General features: G+C 36.8%; 1 protein-coding gene across 13 annotated transcripts in view; it reads right to left on the bottom strand.

Moving 5' to 3' along the window:
* Window positions 1-22,079, bottom strand: part of ADGRL2 (adhesion G protein-coupled receptor L2) — a 155,504-nt gene that overhangs the window by 14,012 nt on the left and 119,413 nt on the right. For 11 of the 13 annotated variants that reach the window (XM_077785409.1, XM_021527154.2, XM_077785414.1 and 8 more), the window contains exons 7-17: window positions 21,537-21,640; window positions 20,518-20,703; window positions 18,842-18,880; window positions 15,782-15,965; window positions 13,776-13,898; window positions 13,314-13,519; window positions 12,109-12,282; window positions 10,891-11,100; window positions 9,712-9,932; window positions 8,369-8,435; window positions 625-716 (exon numbers count right to left, since the gene is read on the bottom strand). In XM_077785409.1, coding sequence (XP_077641535.1) covers window positions 625-716; window positions 8,369-8,435; window positions 9,712-9,932; window positions 10,891-11,100; window positions 12,109-12,282; window positions 13,314-13,519; window positions 13,776-13,898; window positions 15,782-15,965; window positions 18,842-18,880; window positions 20,518-20,703; window positions 21,537-21,640 — 1,606 coding nt within the window. The remainder of the gene's footprint in view (window positions 1-624; window positions 717-8,368; window positions 8,436-9,711; window positions 9,933-10,890; window positions 11,101-12,108; window positions 12,283-13,313; window positions 13,520-13,775; window positions 13,899-15,781; window positions 15,966-18,841; window positions 18,881-20,517; window positions 20,704-21,536; window positions 21,641-22,079) is intronic. The other 2 variants (XM_077785413.1, XM_021527217.2) reach the window with 1 other exon arrangement.

The raw sequence follows: 22,079 nt of genomic DNA, 5'->3' as shown, positions 1-22,079 counted from the left end.
CTTCAGCGTTGGTAACAAAAAACTTGAATACAACGTAAGGCTAAACAGAATACAGTAAAAAGCTATCTAAAGAAGTGAAAGCTACCAAAGCCTTGTTAGTTATCAAAAACCTATATTAGTCTGCAAAAGGGATACTACAGTAGAACACCATGATAAAGTAAACATTTGTTAAATTAGCACGAAAACAGCAGATAATCTTCAAGTTAACAATAATAATAGAGTCAATTCTCTTGGGAGAACAGGATTACAAGTAGAAACTGCTCAGAATCCCTAAATCAAAAAGTCATTTAACAAAACAAACTTAATATAATCATATCAGCCATGCAAACAGGAACATCATTTTTGAACTGCATTTTAAATGCAAACGAAATTACTACAGTGCTCTGGCATTTCCATGAAACAGTTTCTTGGCACTAGTTCCAGGCTGAAATTATCTAATTTTGACCGGCGTTTGTGACATTACAGCAACAAAGTGACGAAAGCAGGATTGGCTCTGTTTGCTTCTAATTGACATCTGCAGTTGCTGGGAGACAATGGCATGTGCTCCTAATGGAGAGTAGCTTTCAATCAGTTCAGCAATCAGAAAATAATCATAGTTCTCATACTTGAACACAAAGCACTTACTTAATGTTTTCCAACCTGCTAGAGTCTGGTTTCAAAGTGTTTGAGTGCTTCACCATTTTGCACAATGTGATCACCAGGAAGATAAGATTCAGCTGTCAAAACAGATAAGAATGAAATTAAACTACTTCAAGTAATAGGTTGAATAATGATGATGTTACAGGCTAAACAAAAACCCTGTAGTTTATTTCCAAGCAGTGAAAATTGGTAACTATATCAGCTGGTCTGCAAACTGTGATTGCAAATAAGAATGAGACGATAAAAATATTAGAAGTCCTTGTTTCTCCTAATTTCCCAAATGCACCACATCATCATGAACCACCGTATTTAACTCATGTCCAACACTTGCCATTGTCAGCTCAGCTCTGTCCTCCAGCATGTTTTGCTCATCTCCTGCTCACCTTTACCTGCCACCCCTCCGCCCTCTTCCCCACCTCACTCTCTGAGGACAATTGTTACTGCTTTACTGGGCTATACTAGCTGTCTTTTTATCACCCCATCCTGATTTTTAAATGCTTTTCACCTTTGCTGGTTTCTCCTTTATTTTTTTTTTTTATTCCTTTCTGTTCTCACAATCCTACTGGGGTCTTGAAAAAACCTTAAATGTAACTGGTAAAAAAGAAAAAAAGAGGAAAAGAAGAAAAAGAAACACAAAGATGTAGCAAATGCATCAAACTTAACAGTGCCATAGACATATGCTGGTGGTGCACCCTCCTGCTGCCCTCTTTCCCTTTGTAGTCTGAATTCTGTCGAAGCGAGACTGTGTGTGCACTTGAAGGACTGTGGCATCTTATTCTTGTTGTGTCATTCATACAGGTAACACCAGGGAAGATACTGAAGGAAATTTTTTATCATTCTCTTATTGTGAAACAGAATCACAGATATCAAAGTTACTGGGTGCCTTTCTCCTATCGATTTCAAAGCCTGTGAAAAGCACAGGCGAGCCAAATACAAGGATGCCTGCAGAACACAAGCTAAAAAAGGGTATCCAATTAATTTCAGTAATTAGTTTGTGCTGTCTTATATTGCATAGAAAAGTTGGACAAAATTGTATCTTTGAAACCAGTAAGAGCCATGTCCTTTCAGCAAGAAGACACATCCTTGTCTGCTACTACAATGGTGCACACAAAGTGTCAGGACCAAAAGTTAAGAGAAGATGGAAGAATATGCTTGGACATCCTTATAACACATACATTAGATAGAGAACCCCAGTCTTATAATCTTCCATATATATATATATATATGTAAGCGGTTCCTGATGGAGCATGATTATACCCAGTCTCTCAATTTGGGAAGCCTTTGGTTTGAGACAGCTTCAAAATCTTCACTATTTTTGTAACACTGGTCATACTAATCATGCCTCAATGGTCAGAAATGTTACTGAAATCCTAATAAAGAGCTGGTCTTAATTGTGAAAAGATGAATATTTTGAAGGCTCTGATCAGAGTCTGTTAATAAGAACATGTATTACAGAAATAATTCCTACTTCTACAGACAATCATGTTATTGCTCCTGCTGCTGTCTCAAAATCAGGATGGATGGCATGAACTATAAGGCAGTTGTCAACACCAGAAAAGTGTCTGGTAACTTTTGATCTTACCATGCAAAGTACAAAATTTTTACAATTGTATGTTGAGATTAATAGAAAAAGGTGTTTGTGACACAAATAACAAAAAGAAGCTTTTAAGATTGATTTTTGTTTGTGTTTCAAGAACTGGCTGAAAACACTTAACCTTAAAGCTGATGTATGTACATGGTGTAGGTTATGCATATTTCCATTGCTGAAAAATCTAATAGAAATGTCAATAATTCATGATCTTGGTGATTATCTTTTATGATTCTTACAGGAAATTACTAACCACATGAGAAAAACCATTTCATTACATCATTGTGATCTCTTCCTCTTATCTACATTTTCACTGTACGGTGTAACTTCATTGGATGAGAAAACAAGTTGCTTCTCTCCCTGGCCTTTTCATCAGACAGGACAAGGGCTCTGCAACAGACCTGACCCTTAGTTCCATGTCTTTGCACACAGATTTCATTTTTCTCTATTTGAAAAAGTTTCTTGCACAGTTTAGTAGCTGACATCACATGAACTTCTTCAGCCTGCCTGAAAAAATGCAACCTCAATTTGCTTTTTGTGAAAACAAACAGATTAAGAGTTAAGACACATGCCCTGTGTCAATCCTAACATGTACATCAACTTTGGCTGCAACCTATGCATCTGGAAGTGCACAATCCAGTTCAGAGCAGTATTTACAGCACAGCTGGAAGCTAATCCTTGCCTAAGTAGCTACCCTGGAGTATCCTGTATTATACTGACATCATCATTCTTGGATCAAAAACTCATAGATATGGCTTAGCTCATAAATGACTGCCTTATGAAACAATAGGGTTTAATCCTCTGATTCTTTGTACAGCTGAAGTGCTGGTTTGCCACATGACAAATCAAAACTTGTATTTACACACTGAGGTTCCTCGGTGACGTGAGCAGACATGGCCTTACCCCAGATTTAGCCAAGCTCCATTGCATTAAACAGGTTTTATGTAGGTACTCAGCTCTGACTGGGTATATGTCCTTGCTGCACCAGGGAGAAACTGCACAAAGCAGCTTCTTAAGTGACATTTTAATTGTAATTTATGTACAGACCCACAAAATCAGCCCACAGAAATAATAATGCCATATCACAGCAGCTGAAAAAGTCCTTCCAAGAAAAAAGGAAAAATACTGTACTTTGAAGACAAAGTAACTATGACAACAGAGCATATGATACTTGTTTCTCCATCACTGTGAAATGTTACATAGTTTTCAGTTTCAGCAGTCAAAAGACCATGGTTTGCCACTTGTTCAAACATGCTGGCATCATTTTTACATCATTATAAAAAACCCTGTTTTGCTTGCTTAGAGATACTGTAACCAAACTTTTCTATAGATTTGCTTTTGGCTCCCTAATTGTTTTTCATCTAGAAATTGATTGTTTTGGAGGAAATCATGAGTTACTTTTGGGCATCCTGCGTTTTTTTTTTTCTTTTTTCTCATGAATACACTAAGCAGTGAGGGAAGGGAACTTGCTGGAAAATAATTGCTTTTATAAGGAATAGCTGAATTAATTTTCTTGGTGAGAAATATGTAGAGGGGGGAGAAGAAAACACAGTTAGGGCTTTGTATTCATTTGTGCAAGCAAAGTTTTTTCAGCTCTAAGCAACATGGTCTGGCCCAGAGCTGAGGCTATTCTGAGAAGGCTTGACCACAGATCTCCTGGAGCTCCTTTCAACCCGAATTGTTTCTGTGAGGATTGAACTCTTACTGATCTAAGCAAATGAATTTGTAGATGTTTCCCAAGCTTGACAGATGGTCTGAGTAGGACACCTTTCTTTAAGAAAATATTCACCACAGGCATGCAGTACTCTGAGGTCATACAAAGGTCCAAATGAACAGCAAGAGAGACTTTTGAGAGCAACTTTCTAGGAAAAAAAATGGGCCTCTGACAGCGGTGGTGTTCTCATCATTTCATGTAACATAAAATGGTCAGTGACTGGCTGGACCTCATCCTGACATCTGGGCTGCATCCACCCCAGATGAGCCAAAATCTGCAGCTGAACAGTACCCTTCTTCTTCAAAGCCAATAAAAAATACAAATACATTGTGCTAACACACGCAGAGATGCACAATATATACATCTCAAACAGTCCTAAAATTATACCCTTAATCATGTCTGTAAAACCTCTTTCATGCTGCATGTCTGCAAATCAGACCAACACTCTTTCGAAAGCTAAAAATAAGAAATTAAAAGTCTGGTCAGGCATCAGGTTTGGATTTGATGATTCTACTGTGATACCGAAGAGCGACAGAACACACAGCTACAGAAGGTGGAGCTATTATGAGATCTTTTAAAACATTAGCTGGTAATCATAAGCAAAAATTTGAATGGACAATATTTAATTTATGCTTATACTTGATTCTGATCTAGTTTCTAAAACTTACTGTCTACCAGAAGAGACGGTATACTGGATAGAAAACTAGTTTAATCTATAACCTGATTTTAAAATTTTGTGTAAAGTAAAAAAAAAAAAAAAATAGAGTATCTTCTAATATACTAGTTCCTTGTCAGCTCTTAATATGGTAAGTGTAATGTGATAGAACAAAGTGAAAGACAATTGATATATATAAAAATAACAACTTACTACATTAAAATATAAAATATAAACAGTTTTTATGGTAATAATTAAATGAAGCACCCTGGGAGATCATGCTTCTTTCACAGGCAACACACATATAGCCATTTCTCATTTGGAAATCAGAAGGAACTGGACATGAAAGAAGATATAAGTAGAAAATTTGTCTTTCTAGACCCTGAAACCTATGGAATCTTGAGAGGGGGAATGTGTTCAACTCAAATTAATTTTTAAAAAAATGGGTGCGGTAACCTGCACAGAATACTAATCAATTAGAATTAGCTAATTAGCAGATTCAATGAATTTGTAGCAAAATAAAGTTAGATTTTGCAAAAACTATGATAAATTTCCCCTGTGACTAATAGAAAAATACCATTTATCAAATGTCTACTATAAAAAGATAAACACATATTATTTATAAAAAATAAGCTTACAAATACAGTCCATTTTCACTTGTGGAGCTAAGTTATGTTTACATCTGTCCATCTACTGACTCAGATAAGCAATACTTCAGTCTGGGTGAGAATATTTAACACATTCTGTGTTAATGAAATGGGGCATCTTAGTTAATATTAATGGGGCATCTTAGTAATTTTTGCTTAGACAACCCTTGGTAGACTAATGCATGGGCTCTGCCTGCAAGCTGGGAGAAGCAAAGTGCAACAGTTCGGGCTAAATTAAACCAACTCCACCCATTCCTTGGACATGAATGAATACAGATCTTCATAGCAGTCAAAGTGCTCAGGCTTTTCTGACCACGGATTACAGAAGTGCACTGTTTGTTTTATAGCCATGAACCTGCTCAATGGAATCACGTCCGCCTTGAGCTTAGCAGCTTAAAATTCATTCCACACAGCCTGCAGTGCTGACATGGATACGATAAGACAGAAGAACAGAAACACCACTCTGAAGTAACCTAGCTGAACTGCACATGTTCTGACCCTTTTTGAACTCCCCGGAGCTTTTGTTACCTGGCAAATGCAGCTCTAAAACTGCTCTTGTATCTCCAGATCTTTGCTCTTAGCCATGCAGAAGCCTATTTCTCCCTGGGACTGGCAGCGAGAGAGGTGCTCTCTGAAGGCTTCTAAATGAGTGTGCACACTGAACTCTTACTGAACTGAATTAATTATTAAAGATGCAGATGGAGCTGTCCAAATGATAAGAACAGCTCCTGACGTATCATGATCCAAGCTTTCATTAAACCATTTCAGGCATACTAATGGTTTCCCACCGCTCATTACTTACATGCTCTTTTCTCATAGATATAATAACCCTGGTGCCCAAAGGCATGACAGGCTATAGAAATAGTGAAGTTAAAAGTTCCTCAGAAGATGTACTGAGCAGCTTCATGCTTCCCCCTCATACTTCCCATTCTCATTCTGTGCAAAAATGGGCACAGACACAAGTAAAAATGCTTAGAAGTTCAGAGAAAGAAAACTGTAAATTAACAGAGGACAATACTGTCAAAAAAAGAGTTTATGTGCAGAACTATTAAACTGAGAAACACAGAAGTGATTTGAGCAACATGTTGAAAAGCTTACCAAGGCGACATTCTCACATGCTACTGACACTAAGTAAGCTACACTACAAATAGAGCTCTTTGGTTACAGTGCACATGACATATTATTTTTCAGCTGCTACACCTCTCACACTTCTTCCTCTGGTTTCCCTTGCTTTCTCAGCTGGGACGATTAGAGGGCAAAGCAATTGCTAGAGAAGAATTACTCCTAGGAACTGTGCTGTGATTGCTACCTGCTGTTTCGTATTTTTCAAGTTGGGAATACTGCTCCCAAAAGCCTTTTGCGTCTCAGTCTAAATGATTTGCTGGAGGATAATAATGTCACGGCCAGTAAATAATAGTGAACTATGTCTGTACATGGTCAATATGATTAAATGTCCTTCACCTCTATTCTCACTCTGACCTGGTTATGAGGAAGTGAAAAAGCCGTCAGCAAAGCCCAAGGCTTCACATGTGAAATGCTATTTTAGAGGAAGGGAGAGAAATATAGGTGACTTAGCAAAATACCCCCAGTAACAATAAAATAAGGAAGGAGCCACAAAAAAACCTGCAAAATTATCACCTCTCAACCACACTTGGGGTCACTTAACTATTGTAGCATGAAACGCAGAACAATTTCCAGAATAATTACAACTGCAAGAAACAACTTCATGTTGAAAAATATTGTCTGTCATATTGAACATAGAAAGACTGACTTTCAATTGCAATTGTAGGTTTAATTTTTAAAAAATCCCCATCATTCTGAGACATGATTTAATTTAAATGTATTTAGAATAAACTCTGTACAATTATTATGGTCTACACTTAAATCTTACAAACACTATAATTTTTCTAATTCAAGTCATACACAAATAAATTTTGGCATCTACACCCATGTCTTTGAAAACATGCCAATGAACTCTAACAACCTCTACCTTGCACAACTATCTTTCTTAAGTGATCGCTCAAGGATTCAAATAGTTTTTGATATAAACAGAGTTAAATGCAAACCAAAACATTGGCCAGGAGCATTTTTAGTAGAAATTTCCATAATCAAAGTATCAGTTTGTACTGTAAGTACAGAAAGTGCTGAAATAATATGTCTGGCACACAGATCTGTAAAACTCAAAGAAATTTCAAAATTATGCCTGACACATGTGCTTCACACTGAAAAAATAATATTTCTGAATATGGAAAAATATAATTCCTGAATTTGGAAATTCAAGTGAACTGAAATTCTGCTAACATTTCATAACTCTGCTACTGTGGATGGGCAGGAAAACATGCAACTATTTAAGATTTCAAAAGCATGAAAACTAATTAATTCATCCCTCCAAACTATCAGCAATTATGAGAAAAGGCCTCTATGTACATAGGCTATGTCCCCAGCCAGCTTTTACAGTATTTTCCAAGTAAAGCCAGGCTTTAAAGATACAGTAATTCTACTGATTACATAACAACATAATTACTTATATCTATAAATAATTGTAAATATAATCATTTATTCTAAACCAGAGGAATGTCTGTGTCTGACAGGCACTACATGTAACACAAATACACACATAAGTAGGCATGGACAAATGTGCACATGCAAATACACATACAAATACTGTGTAAGTGTAATGGAACAAAAAATTTAATTACCCAATGCATTAGAATACCCTTTTGAGATAAATATGTTGGATATTTAGCAGTTAAATTCTAGAGTGTGTACCATAGTGACTCACTTGAAAGCAGTAAGAATGGTTCCTTTTAAAAACCCCTGTGTTTAGTATTTCATTGATCCTTCATATGACTACACATGTCAATACGACCTTCAGAATTCAAGCCATTAGGAAAAAATGGCCATGCTGAAGTGCCACCACAGCTTTGACAATCAATAATTCGGTCAGCACTCTTTAAAGATTTCTACATATTTATATAACCATTAGTCACATTACAAATTGTTTGCAATGTAAAGCATTTTAATGGAATGTCTTGTTAATAAGGATGGCATGGAATGAAATTTTAAATATTTTTAATCTGCTGTGAGGCAACCTAAAAAGAAAGGAAAAAAACCAAAGTTCTTACCAGAATAATAAAAGTAACAGGTCCAATGAAACTCCAGATAAAGTAGTTATCTACGTGTAGCCAGCAACTATTATGGAAGAAAGAGAATGAAAAGTGAAAAGCTGCATTAGCACCTCAGTCCAAAAAATGAAAAGTGCAAAAATACTTCTTAAGGTAATACTTTGCCAGTAAACAATGATGAACATTGCACAGTACCACTTATTCCATGGACAACACCTAACCTGAACCTCTTCTAATGAAATCTGTGTAACACGACTGAACTTGAAACCACACCATCAGGAATAACTAACATAAGGGGAAACAAAACCAAAGCAAGCTCTCCTTTCAGTCAAAAGGTTTGGTGACAGGTGCTATCATGGACTAATGAAACTAACATCAGTAAATAATTTTTGCAGGCTTCCCATATGATCTTCAAAGTCTGCTTTTAACTTTATATCAGATGTTAAGTGCTCACGCCTGAGGAATATGAGACAGAAAATGCTCAGATGTCATGTTTTGCTGAATAATAATATGGTATAAATAAAATGCCCCATCTGGGAGTTGAACTGTAGAGAAGGAATACATAAGATACCAGACTAAATGACGTATAAACCTATTAGGGCCAACTTCACTTAGCAATTCCTTTTTCATGCAGCCCAGTTCCCTGCTGAATTCTCTTATTTGTCTTTCATCAGTAGCAACATCAAGCAGCTTTCTTGTAGTCAACAATATCTTCCCCTTCTGTAACTAATTTCATCAAAGGACAAAATAAACACTACTGAAAGGCAAATTCATGCCTCCAGCAACGCAAATCCTCAGAAATGTTTCCTGTCTACCTTCTGTCACTTCCTATATACATCTGTATTTTTGTAAATAACTGGCAGTCACTAATTTTAATCCCACTCTACTTGCCTGATAAAATATTATCAAAATAAAACATATAGGCTGGAATATTGTACTGTCATACTTCAGGATGAGAGCTAGCTAGAGGGACAGCTGAACAAAGAGATCTAATGAAGCATTAGCTTAAAACTGGGTGGTTAAGCTTGTCAGATACTTTAAGTTGAGAAATTTTGCTTAATATACATCTGAGTACAAAAAGTTATTTACTTTTTCAATTTGTTTCAGGTCAATCTTTTGTGTTAAAAGAAAGACCATAATTTAGAATTGGTCTCTCTAGAGTACAAATCCCCTGAACCTAGAGAATTACAAAAGACTTGATTGTAATTTGTGCACAGCATCGCCATTCTCTTACCAATAAAGCTTTTAGATGGTATTTTAGTCTGTCAGGGACCCTCTGACAGCTAATAGGCTTTAAAAAATTATTCACTTGAAAAACACTCAGGTCACTTGCAATTACTTACGCTTTCTCTGTTCCGTAGCTCTTATAGTCAATAGCTGCTGAGACACCAACTACTGTAGCAGGGAAGAGGTAGCCAGCAACATAATAGTACTTCTTTCTAGAATATTCACTTTCAAATACTTCTACTAACATTAGATAAAGCTGCACTCCTTCTAGACACATCCAGGCAAAGGCTGCCAGGAAGAAAAAGTGTAAGAGACCTGCAAAAACTGGACATGCAATCTGCAAAGAAAGAGAGAGATGGAAATGTAAACCACAAAACCTTCACATCATTGCCTCTCCAATTGAACAGTGTGCAATAGAACTGCAGATAGTTTTTTTAGAAACCTTTCACAAATTCAGGAGCACCTTCCCTACATCAAAACATACTCTGAAAATTTGAAAACACTAATATGTGCTCAGTAGCTACAGAAAGTCAATTAACTGAACAGTATGAATGAAGATATGGAAATTGCACCATCTCCCAGTCATCAAGTTTGGAGTGGACTTCTTAATTTTATTGGCAACTTTTTAATTTTGAAACTGATACAGTTTTAGGACTTACAGTTTAGATAATCCTAGACATGAACAGTTAGTTCTCTATGCATAATGTGATGTATCTTAAAAATTATGAAGTGTCTGCCCCACAAGTTTTGTCTGCTGTAATATGGAAATTTCTACTGTTGTAACAGAAATTGGTCTGAATTCTGTCCCCATTGGCCAAATTCTGGATGAAGCTATGCTAGATTATTAGTTTCAACCCAATGAATCATGAATTAATTTTACCAATACTATCAAAATACCTGCTTGAATATGAAGTGTAAAAAATTTGTATACGTACAGAAATAGCTTTGTACTAATATATATAAAAATGTAGTCAATACCTGTTAAGACATTTGAATATATATAGAAAACATATTCATGTTCCTAATAGTCAACATTCAATTTCATCTCTTCTTTCAAAAGTCTAACCACCTGCTTCGTTAATAGTCAGTGTTTCTCAACTGAAAATAAAAAGCATATTTTGGATGGATGCAAATACTATGTATGAATATATCGATCTTATTTTCATGCTGAGCTTTTATTTCAGCCTTGCTGTGTTAGAGTGCTAAAAACTTGTCAGTGTTGTCATGTTTTAATTCAAATCGGTTTCAAACAGTTATTTCAGAGAACAAGACCAGTACACAGAGAGAAAACTTACCTTGTACTCTGTCTTATCGATGCCTATTAGGAAAATGAACTCAGCAATGAATAGGTTGATACAAAGGTTCTTGTGAATAGTGTTACGATCACTTTGCAGGCCACGGAAAAAACAGAATGTGAAGATGCAGATGGCCAGGCAAACAAGAGAGATGACAATTCCCACCCAGGTGATGACAGTGAGGAGCAATTCGTGCACTCCATCTTTGTACTAGAAATAACCAAGAATGGAGAAAATTAATATGACTCTTTATGAGTATAAACAAAAACTTATTTTCACAGGTATCCAGAAAAAGCTACTTCTTCATTACATGAGATGAGCAAAATGTACTCAGTAATTTCTCAGTCTCAGGTCAGCTTCCCAGAAGAGCAAGATCAGGGTCAACAGAAGAGGAGCAGGTCTGAGAGAAAAATGTGACTATTTTATTCAGATCAGATAGCATTTTTACTTTTCCTATGGCTCACTGCAGACTCGTTGGAAATATGAACAGAGAACCATAACATTTTTAAGGGACCACTAGGGTCTGATAAAGGAGAGAGAAGGGAGAGCTTTCCCTGGGACTTCCTACAGACCTGCAACTCCACAGCAGACAAGAAAGCAGTGCTTTCACAATGACCAGGACAAAATGCAGAATACGCTGCCCATGTAATTCTGGTTTCAATCTCATGTTTAGCTAAAGGAGATTCCTTGCTTCAGTTCTTTGCAGTGACCTTTTCAAATACAATGGTTTAATGAGAAGTCCCACTTCCCTGCAAATATTGCATGCTCTTGGGCCTCTGACATGCAGGAAGTGCTTTAAATAGAAAACAAAATTTCTGACTACAAAGAGGTGTTTAAACAACCACTATGGAAGCCCTTTCACCTTTCTCACCAAGGAGAGCTGGCACTTGGGCTTCCAGGAAACAGTCTGCACAGCTGTCTCAACAGAGCCTCTCCATCTGTACTGAGGGAGAGTCTATCAAATGGTTGTAAGGTTGGTCAGTAACATTAAAATATGGCTTGTAGAAAATTCTTCTTCTTCCTTGTTTTCTCTTCCCTTTTATTTTGCTTGCAACTTTATGGGTGAGGAAGAAAAATGCTACAGAAAGCAACTTTGGAAAGAGTGGGTAGGAGCTATAAATACTAAAGAAACTTCAACAATTTTGGATCCTGCTAAAAATGTAAAGCTAAGTCTTTTAAGTTTGTTCCCTGTTGATGGCTGGAAACATGGATACCTACCACAATTTCCCGACGAGCCATAAGAATTGCAAAGTTGGTGAGGTGACTGCAAGCACATGTTGTATGAGTTTTATTTGTGTCAACCAGTTTGCAGCCTTGAGTAGACCAGTATCCCATCATAGTCCTCTCTGAGTAGTTCCAGAAGGAACAATTTGCATTGAAATAATTGTCAGGCTGGGAGATAAAAGGATAACATAAAATGAGGTTTTTACACATTAAGATGGCAATAACAATTGTTTAATATGTATAAAAGGTAATTTAGATTATACTTTGCACGTTTTGGACAATAAAGTTTTCATCAGCAAAACTGTGGACTATGTTGCACAAGGAAGACATCTAGTTTATAGGGGACTTTATAGTCTGAAGCACTCTGAAGTGTAGTCTCAATTACTGTAGACCCAATTTTAAACAATTTCAATTTTTATGCATGGATGGTACATTATAGCTATAGTGAATTTTTTTTCCTGTAATTCACAATTTGAAAATAGGATCTTTTTCCTTTGGTTCTCACCTTTGGTCAGGCCAAAGTCATATGAATAGTTATCACAAAATATTCACTCCCCAGTGCCTATGTATTTTGATGAAAAAAAGAATCCAAGGAGATTTATAAAAACAGGCAAAATGAGAGGAAAAATCTAACCATATTTTCTCTATCACAATAGCGATGGTTTATTTTCCCCATGTAAGACATGAAAAGAGAAAGCTACATACTTAAGAGCAAAGAAACACATTAAATGAAATACCATGAAGAAAGTATACATAAATTGAAAGTATAACAGATCAAGATACCATACTTTCTTCTTTCGTGAATAAATGCAATTTGAATAATTTGTATAAGCTTTCGTAACTTGTTCCAAAATTAATGTAAAACGTTAAAGAGTCAATAAAACTTACTACATCAAACCATCAAGAATCTTAACAGTTATTTTCTACCCTTCTACTAAGGTAAGAGTTAATTTTCAGTTAGAAACAAATGAGTCATTTACATTTTCATGTTGATTACTGAATTAGCTTTCATTAAGAATACACTTAAGTTCTAATAATCACTGAACCAGGCTCATTTAATTTTATGTTCATAGACTTAACTTGCATCTCTGACCTAGTCCAACATTTAAAATTCAAATGGAGAAAAGGTTGTTTTTCTGCATTGCCTTTCTCTCTTGCTGATTTTGTGACCTTCCCATTGACTCATTAGCATAACTCACATCAATGTGCTCCAGTGTGAAATGCACGGGATCAGTCAGGTACACCCGGCTCGACTCCTTGTTGATGGAGGCGGCGATGACGTGGGAGTTGACGGCGATCGTGCTGTTCTGCCCCGCCAAGTCACTGCCTAACTTTATGGTTGCATTTTCAGTACTGAGGAAACGACCCAAACTTTTGTAAATAATGAAAACCAGTTTGGCTAATCCTACAAAAGAAAAAAAAAGCCCATCATCACTCCACAGAGGTGTACAGCGAGCTGTACTCTAATGATAATTAAGCATCAGTAAACTGAGAGGTATTTACAGGCCACGGACTTGAAGAAAAATGACCAGGTACCCATGATCATAAAAAAAAAAAAGCCACTGAGCAGCTTAGTGGTGTTTCTGTTTTGATGTTTTAACTAGGTAAGGTCGGTTTTATAGAAGTTAATGGAGTTGTACTGTTCCGTGCCCAGGGCTCACCGTTCCTGCTGTTCTGTTTCATGGTTCGTGCAGAGAGCTGAATCCAGTTGCCTCCTTTACCAGCCTGAGGAAATCGCAAGTCCTGCACTTGGCCCTCAGTAGAAAGCACTGCAACATCCAAAACTAAACAGACCAGAGGGGAAAAAAAAACTGTTAAAAAAGGAGAATGCAGAGAAAGTCTCTTGGCCAGATTACAATATGCCAGACGACAATTTTTCCCCCCAGTCTTTATTTAGTTTTCTCACATGGCTGTCTGTAAGGCAGATTTGCACTGCATGCTTCAATCACCCAGACTTAGCTTCTTTAACTAAATCTAATGCACACTGCTAAAATGACAGCACTCTTGTAGTGCTAACATGATATCAAACATTCTTCAAATTTGTGCCCACTAAACATCCTTAAAGATGTTTTTAAATATACTTAAAGATACTACACACGTTAGAAAAAAATGTTAGTTTTGAGGATCTTAATGTCTATGCAGAATCCTCTGCTGACAAATTTAGAACTTTAAGTATTGATTTAGATATAAAGAGTTTTTTAAACAGTCAGCAAAGAATACCTAAGTATACCCATGCCACGTATTTAGCTAAATCAGTATACATAGCTAAAAATTATTTCTAATTTTTTTCTACATCTAATTCTGTATATTTATAGGAAATCATTTCATTAGTTCTGGTAATAAGCATTTAAATTGAAAAATAAGATGCCACTCAGCTGTACTTCAGTATTACATTGCATATTGGGAGATTTTCATGGGATTACCACTGAATGCTGGATTTCCTTGGATAGATAAAATCATATAGGTGAGAGTGGACAACTGGTAGATAAAATCTGTGTGATATTAAACCAGTCTAGCTACAACTCTGAACTACAGAATGACAAAAAGTATGAAATTGGGAAATCCCTTCTCCTTCTCCAAGTCATACATACATATGTGTACTAGGAATTCAGTCTTGCATGGCATCTGGGAAGTGTTACTATGACATGAAGACAGCTTATCACAAGAAATATTCAGGTCTGTTCATCTCCATGGAACTGCTTGTGTAAATCCAAAGGAATATCTGTGATTCTACCCACATTCCTTCAAAACAACTGGTGCAGTTCCTTTAAAAACAGGCTGAGACTTTTCCCCATCCTTTCCCAGTATCTTCCCACTCAATTAAAAACTAGGCAGAATCTTTTACAGCTACAAATATGCAGACACTGAAACGTGAAAAGTCTCATTTCTGCAGTCTATTCCAAGTCTCTATCTTGGTACTCTGCATATTAGCAGACTTTCAGGTTCCTTGTACCTCCCTGAGACTATATTAATCTCTGTAATAAGGAATTTTAATTTTATGCAGAGCAATGATTTTTGCTTTAACACATCCTGCACAACAATATTTGCACATCTCTAATACCAAACCCCTTCATTTCCCTGTCACCACTTAAATTCTAAATTATGCTCCAACTATCTCCAGCTATTTTGCAGTCTCTGGAGCATAGCTATTCTGCATTATGGGAGATGTAGTTCACTGAACACATTTTTACCTGAAGGCAGTCATGTTTAATATAAACATTTGGCCTGTGCTGAGTGCCTAATATATTTAACTGGCATAGTACATTGCAAAAAAAAGTAATTTAAATTCATTAGGAACAGTTTATATTTAACAGAAGCGTATTTTCTGCAGCTCTACAGAAAGCAGCTCCCTCAAAAAAATCTATATTCTGCTTTTTAAGCACTCTTCACATCCACGCATTCTGCTAATGATTTTTCAGTGATAAATCAACCTTGCAACATCAACTACTTTCCATTTTATAATGTACTAATGACAATAAAGAAGAAGGCTAATTTCAAAGAACCAAACAAGAAAAGAGTGTTTTCCCTGCTTTGAAGCACTCACCTTTCCATCAAACATTGCACAGCTCAGCCTTCAGAAATATGTCGCTACCTGGAGTACTTTTTCCTCTTTTTGTAAAGCAATTTACACAAACTTTAATTTATGCATGAAAAGAAGTTTACTTACCAATATTTTCTGTGGGCATTGAGACTCTACTTGGTTCTACAAGGTTATCAGCCAAGACAAAAGCTCCTTCTTCTAATGTATCAAGTAACATTGTGGCTGCGTGGGCTTGTTCTGAAGAATTCATGTCCTTCCAGGACTCCAGAGCTTCAGGCCTGAGCAAGTTGTCCACCGTATCCACAACTGCCTGCATTCATTAGAAAACTATCATTAAGTCTGAAGCCCTAGGCAGCTGGGGAAAATTCCCAATGTTATACGGCGACAATTATAATACTTAACTGTCAGGATGATTTACTGTGATTTAATGGCACAAGAACACTATTTTCAACATTAAAATATTTTCCATCCGCTTGTTGGATTAGCATGAGTAGAAGCGCAGCTAGTCACTAGCATTGTGTGGTCTCTAAGCAGTAAACATGCAAATTTGACTTGTTTTGTATCAGATATAAGTATGGTATTATTATTGTGCTGAAAAACATAAAAATAAATGCCAGAAGTCTTGCCTGAAGCTTTCATCTTAATGTCAAAATCTGTAACTTCTATTTAAAAACACTAACGCCAAAATTAGCACTCCGCAGTTTAGGCTAAAATGACAATAATAGTCCTCTGGAAACTGAGCCCCACTAGCACAGCCATAGCACTATAAACTACTTGTCTATGACAAACAGACCTTCTTTATTACAGGAGGCATGAAATGAAGCTGACTCAGTGCTTCAAAATTAGTTTTGGCCACTCTGACTCCCCCTCCTCTTCCTGTACCTGTTCATAGATACTTAAAGGGAATACCAACTCCCATTCCTGCACAAAGGTCACTCAGAAAAGGAAATCAATAGAGCAAACAAAATGTCCACTGACCGTTCCTGTTATCAGTGAAGGCAAAACTGTAAAGCTGAATAAAATCTGCTATTTTTAAAAGTTTTACTTATAACAACTCTATAATCATGCTTTAAGGTTCACTGAGCTGCATATAAGGTAGTAATAAATAAAGAAGAATAATTCAGTGACATGATTACATTATTTTACAAAATAATCCAATCAGAGTAATCAGATAATCAATTGAAGGCAGGCTTTTACATTAATGCATAACATTGCTGTACACTGAGTGTGCTATGCATCGAGTACAGCAGCCACTGCTTTAACACCCTGTTTACTCTGTCCCATTTACCTACTCCTAATGTGTCATTAAGCACATATATAATTTGTTTGATCAATTTAAAAGCATTGGAAATGGAAACAGAACACATACAAACAGAAAGATGTCAGTCTGGTGTACTGTATTGTGCAAACAAACGAATGGGAAAACTTGGTCAAGGCTCTTGTCAGAGCAAGATTAATTAGCCTAATCCATTTAAATATTCTCTTTCTGTCTGCATTGTGAGCCACCACGACCTTCCTGGCAGGTGGAAGATACTTCGAAGTGGCTTTAAAGCCTTTTTTCTTTCTCTAATGGGAGAATAGTGAAAATGCTCACACTGATACTGCTGCAACCATTAACTAGAGTGGAACAGAAATTGGTCTGCAGAGGCCAGATTCATTAGTCACTAAGAAATACAGATTGGAGCCTCTAATCTGAGGTACAAATGAATTCTCTGTCACAAAGTGGGAACTCGCTTCATTTGCATAGTGTAAGTCAGCTTTTGATTTGTAATTTCAAGAGGTTTATTAGTCTTATCTAAGCAGAGAAGCCCATTTGAGACCTACAGAAAATGACACCAGTTGGAAATTAAGGTTCTGCTCTGGTTTCTCATGTATAGCCATATAGCACTGATGGTATGCATTCATTGATACAATACACTTTGCATTTATTATGGGATAGCCTAACTCTGTGTTTTACTTGTGGAAAATCATCACCTGCCCAGTAATATTTCTGTAGTGCTTCTCCTTTCAGACAGAGGCAAATGGATGGGAAAAACCCCACAGCCCCTGTGACACAGCTGTCAGAGCAGCCCCGTTCCTGCTCTTCTCACGATCCTGTTTACTAATGAAAAGGAAGCAGAAAACCCCACTCTACCTAAACCACATCTGCTGGATTAAACTTTACTATTAAAATATAGTTTCTAATAAAAACATATTACAACTATTATTGCTTGAAAAGTTAATTTCTCTCCAGATCTTTGTCTTTTTTGTCAAATTTCTGTATAACTGGACATCTCCCATCCACTTCCAGGGCCTCAGGATAAAAAACAGAAGTGCCCTGCACAGCGAAATATCTTTTCAGTAAGAATATTAATTTTTTTATTATGTTATAAAGTATTTCAAAATTATTTCCAAAAATAATTCTTACATTTCATCTCAGAGGATACAGGTAAAAATCAGTATTTTAAAAGAAGTCTTGAGAAAATCTACAATAAAACCTTTCACTGCCAGACATGTCTGTTCTAGGACTTTTTTTTCCCCTTCAGAGGGGCGAGGTGGCGTTACTGGCATTGTACAGCAGCAAAGGAGCTGGCCACTACAGGCAGCCATTCTACAGCTGATGAAAGGAACTGGAAATCAGGAAGCAATGTGTTACACACCTTCTCTATAGCCTGGTTAATCGGACATATATGGCACACATTTTACTAGTGAAGTTAGAGAAATGTTTGTTTTTGCATTGTATCCTCAAGTCACTGAATTGTAACAGTTCTCAAAACTGTAAGAAGGAGTGATTTTACTAGGCATAAGAATACACACAAAGCAAGCTATAAAATGTATATTTTTCTCACAAGCAAATTATCTCTAAACAGTCTTTGATATAAAATTCTACCAAGGTGAACTAATTTCTTTGAGTTGCAAGCTTTTTCCCCCTGCCCAAAATTTTATTACAAGAGAGATGTTACTTCCAATTCAGATAATATCCCTTCTGCTCTTTTAGTTTTGAACAAGTTAAGGTATAAGAGGTATGAACTTTGATTTTTTTTTTCTGAGTGTTATACCTGTGCAAAGCCAACATTTGTAAAGTTGATATGGGGCACAATACACATTTATCAAAGACTGAAATACATAGGATCATGCAGCAAGATGATAAAGCGTGGCAGGTTGCTGAAGCAGGGAGAAAGCAGGGTGACAGCACAGGAGATATACCTTAAGGTAAGCCCTGCACGTCTTCTCTCGTTTTTGGAGCTTTTTAATAAGGAAAAAGAAAATCAGAAGTTAGAAAGATTCTGGAAAACTTCAGAAAGAGAAAAAAAAAAATACTCTGGTGTTTCAAATCCTAATTTTGAATGAGAGCCTGGACATTAATCTAGTTTCTGTCCATGATGGCTACATCACACAGAACATCACACAGGAAATGTTATTTCCCAGCTGTGGTTTAAGCCTAGCTGGCAACCAAAGACCACACAGCCACTTGCTCATTTGCTCACCAGCAGGACTGGGGAAAGAATCACAAGGGTAAAACTGACAAACTCCATGAGTTGAAATAAACACAATTCAGTAGGTGAAACAAAATAAAGTAAACTAGGGAATTAATTCACTGCTTCCCATGGGTAGGCAAGTGTTCAGCCATTCCCAGAAAAGCCAAGCTCCATCACATGGAATTGTTACTTGGGAACACAAACACCGTAACTTTGAAGTCTCCCAGTTCTTCCTAATTCCCACCAGCTTTATATGCTGAATATGATGTTACACGGTCTGGAATACCCCTTTGGTCAGCTGGGCTCAGAATTCCCAGCTGTGTCCCCTCCCAAATTCCCATGCACTCCCAAATTCCTTGACAGCACAGCAGTACGAAAAGAAGATAATGCTGTGAAAGTGCTGCTCAGCATTAACAAAAGTATCTTTTTATCAAGGATATGGAAGATTTATTTGAGCACAAATCCAAAACGTAGCCCCATAATAACCACTGTGAAGAAAATTAACTCTACCCCAGCAAAAGCAGCACAGCAACTTTTACTCAGGTGTCTAGATAACTTCTGCCCAAATGGTGGGGTTTGTGTGAAAAGGTCAAAGGAAAAAATCTGTGTGTGGGCCCTTGATCTGTCTTTGGGAAAACTATTTTAAGGGCATCTAGGGACTGTAAATAAAACTATTGCCAAAATAACAGAGGAGTGCATGGATATCTCTCTCTGTAAAGGAGGATGCAAAAATATTTAATTTTGTGGCTTGCTGACTAGGCTCATGCAAGGAAGAGGCTGAGAAATATAACATTTCCTCTGAGAAAAAGAGGAAAGGTAATAACACTGTAATTTGTATTTAAACCACAAAGACACATTTTCTCTGAAATGTTTCTTGGAACATGTTTCCAGAGAAAACATTAATTCAAGTTTTAGTTATGTGCAGTAAGGCCTTTTTATAAAGATCAATTATAAGTCATGTTGGTGTCTTTAGAAGTCTAAGAAAGTGCTATTATTCTGCAGGAAGTTAGATTAAAATAAAACCCTGCACCTATGCAGAATTCCACTGATTTTATTACATGTTCAGGGTTAAAAGGATCACTGGATAAACATGCTGATTTGTTACAGAATTTCTGAGAGCTAATACTCATTTCCCTCACACTAGTTATAATGCATTCCAGATTTTAATATGGGACACAGCTATGTATTTTAGGACCAGTCAGCTATTGTGAATTATATCTTATTCCCTAAAGAAGGTAATTACAACTTTCCACTGTGTATTTACTGCTGTTTTCTCTCATATGCTTATTCCAGAACTATACACATGCAGGAACAAAGTATAGATTAATATTTCTGAAAGGAAAAGAATACCAAACCCAAGAACATTTGTTATCCCAGCAGGAGGAGGTGATGGGAGGTGTGTACCTTGTTATAACTCCTTCCAGCAGAGTCTTTTTCACTGGGCCGTAGTTCCTGAAGCTGAGCATCCAAAATGTCCACGAGCTGTTCCATCAGCCTCACTGATGAACTAACATCACCAGCAAAGACAGGTCCTTTGGTGTGTTTAGCCAGTTCATTGGCCAGACTAGCAGCATTTTCTCCACTTCTGATCTGAAATGACAGTTTATATTATCTCAGCAGGGCCCCTTGTTCTGCTTGCGGCTCTTAATTCCAATTCTCTCTGTACCTTTGTTGTGGTGAAATAACCATTTGCACATACACTGAAATCTGTAACTAATTGAGACCAATAATGTTCTCTTTATCTCAGAAGATTAAAGGTTCTTAGATCCATGACACACAAAAGCAGTTCTTAACAGCCATCAAAACCAGAAATCTGAGTGGGACTTTTGGGCTCGATCTTCTATTCATCCTCACTTTTATTTTACTGCCATTATCAGACAGTAAGAAATCTGTTTGTTCATACCAGTGCTTGAGGCATTTGAAAGTCAAGAAGCCTTGTACTGACAACAAATTATCCAGTTTTCATAAACTTTGTAAATCTCAGTAGGGAAGGAAAACATAGAAAGTGGTTCTGTGGTCTAATCATACTGTTATCCATGCACTCAGACAAAAATCTATTTATTACAGTGTAATTTTCAGTGAACAAAAAAGACCTTGCTGTTTATCAGGTTTTTCTGTGTGTTGTATAGTATTTGATTTTTTAAGCAAATATTGCTTTCGGTATTTGAAAACAAGAAAAGCTACTTTGTTTTAAATAGTGATGAGAACATGTAATCACAAATTCAACATAAGAATTTAGAGAGGGCATACTAAGACACAAATAAGAACCTAACTGTTGGCCAGTACTTTGCACATGGAGTACACATAACCCCTACTTTTAATGAACACAGAGTAATAAAGACAGCTTCAACAAACTCAAATATTAATGCTCAGTTAAAATCCTTAATCACCAGTGTACACCAGATTAAAATGTTTCAACCAACCTTCTGAGCCAGCTGATTTACCCAGTGTGAGGTACAGTTGCTAAGATCAGGGCCTTTGGGGTTCCACATTCCCGTTAAGACCACGCAGAGATACGAGGCAGTTCCTACAACAGATGTAGAAAACTACAGTGAAATGGAAACCATTTTTCTGCATGCATTCAGGAAATTGTCTACATTGCTCCTAAACAACCTTCAATTCTGAATGCTGCTAATGGTAGTACTTGACAATAATTGACAAAAATGTAAGGAAATAATGTAGATTACAAAGAGCAATAAAAAAAAAGTCAGTGAAAAGTACCAGACGTTTTCTGCAAACAAACAAAAAGCCCCTGATTTTTCCTGGAGCTCATCCAGAGGGGAGTTCATAATGAGAAAGGCAGCTGTAAGCATATTTCACGACAGTCCTCAAGCAATGCCCTAAAATTTGACCTGGATTCACACAAGTGCAAGCGCAAGATAATTCTGTGGCTCTGCTCAAATGATGATTGCAGATTATAATTTGACCACTGTCTGTAGATACTGAACTCTCTGGGTAACAAAAAA

This window comes from Lonchura striata, chromosome 9 (genome assembly GCF_046129695.1).
Source record: "Lonchura striata isolate bLonStr1 chromosome 9, bLonStr1.mat, whole genome shotgun sequence".
In the NCBI taxonomy this organism is placed as follows: Eukaryota; Metazoa; Chordata; class Aves; order Passeriformes; family Estrildidae; genus Lonchura; species Lonchura striata.
Note: the sequence above shows the minus strand (reverse complement) of the source record. Positions and strands in the feature narration are given on the sequence as shown.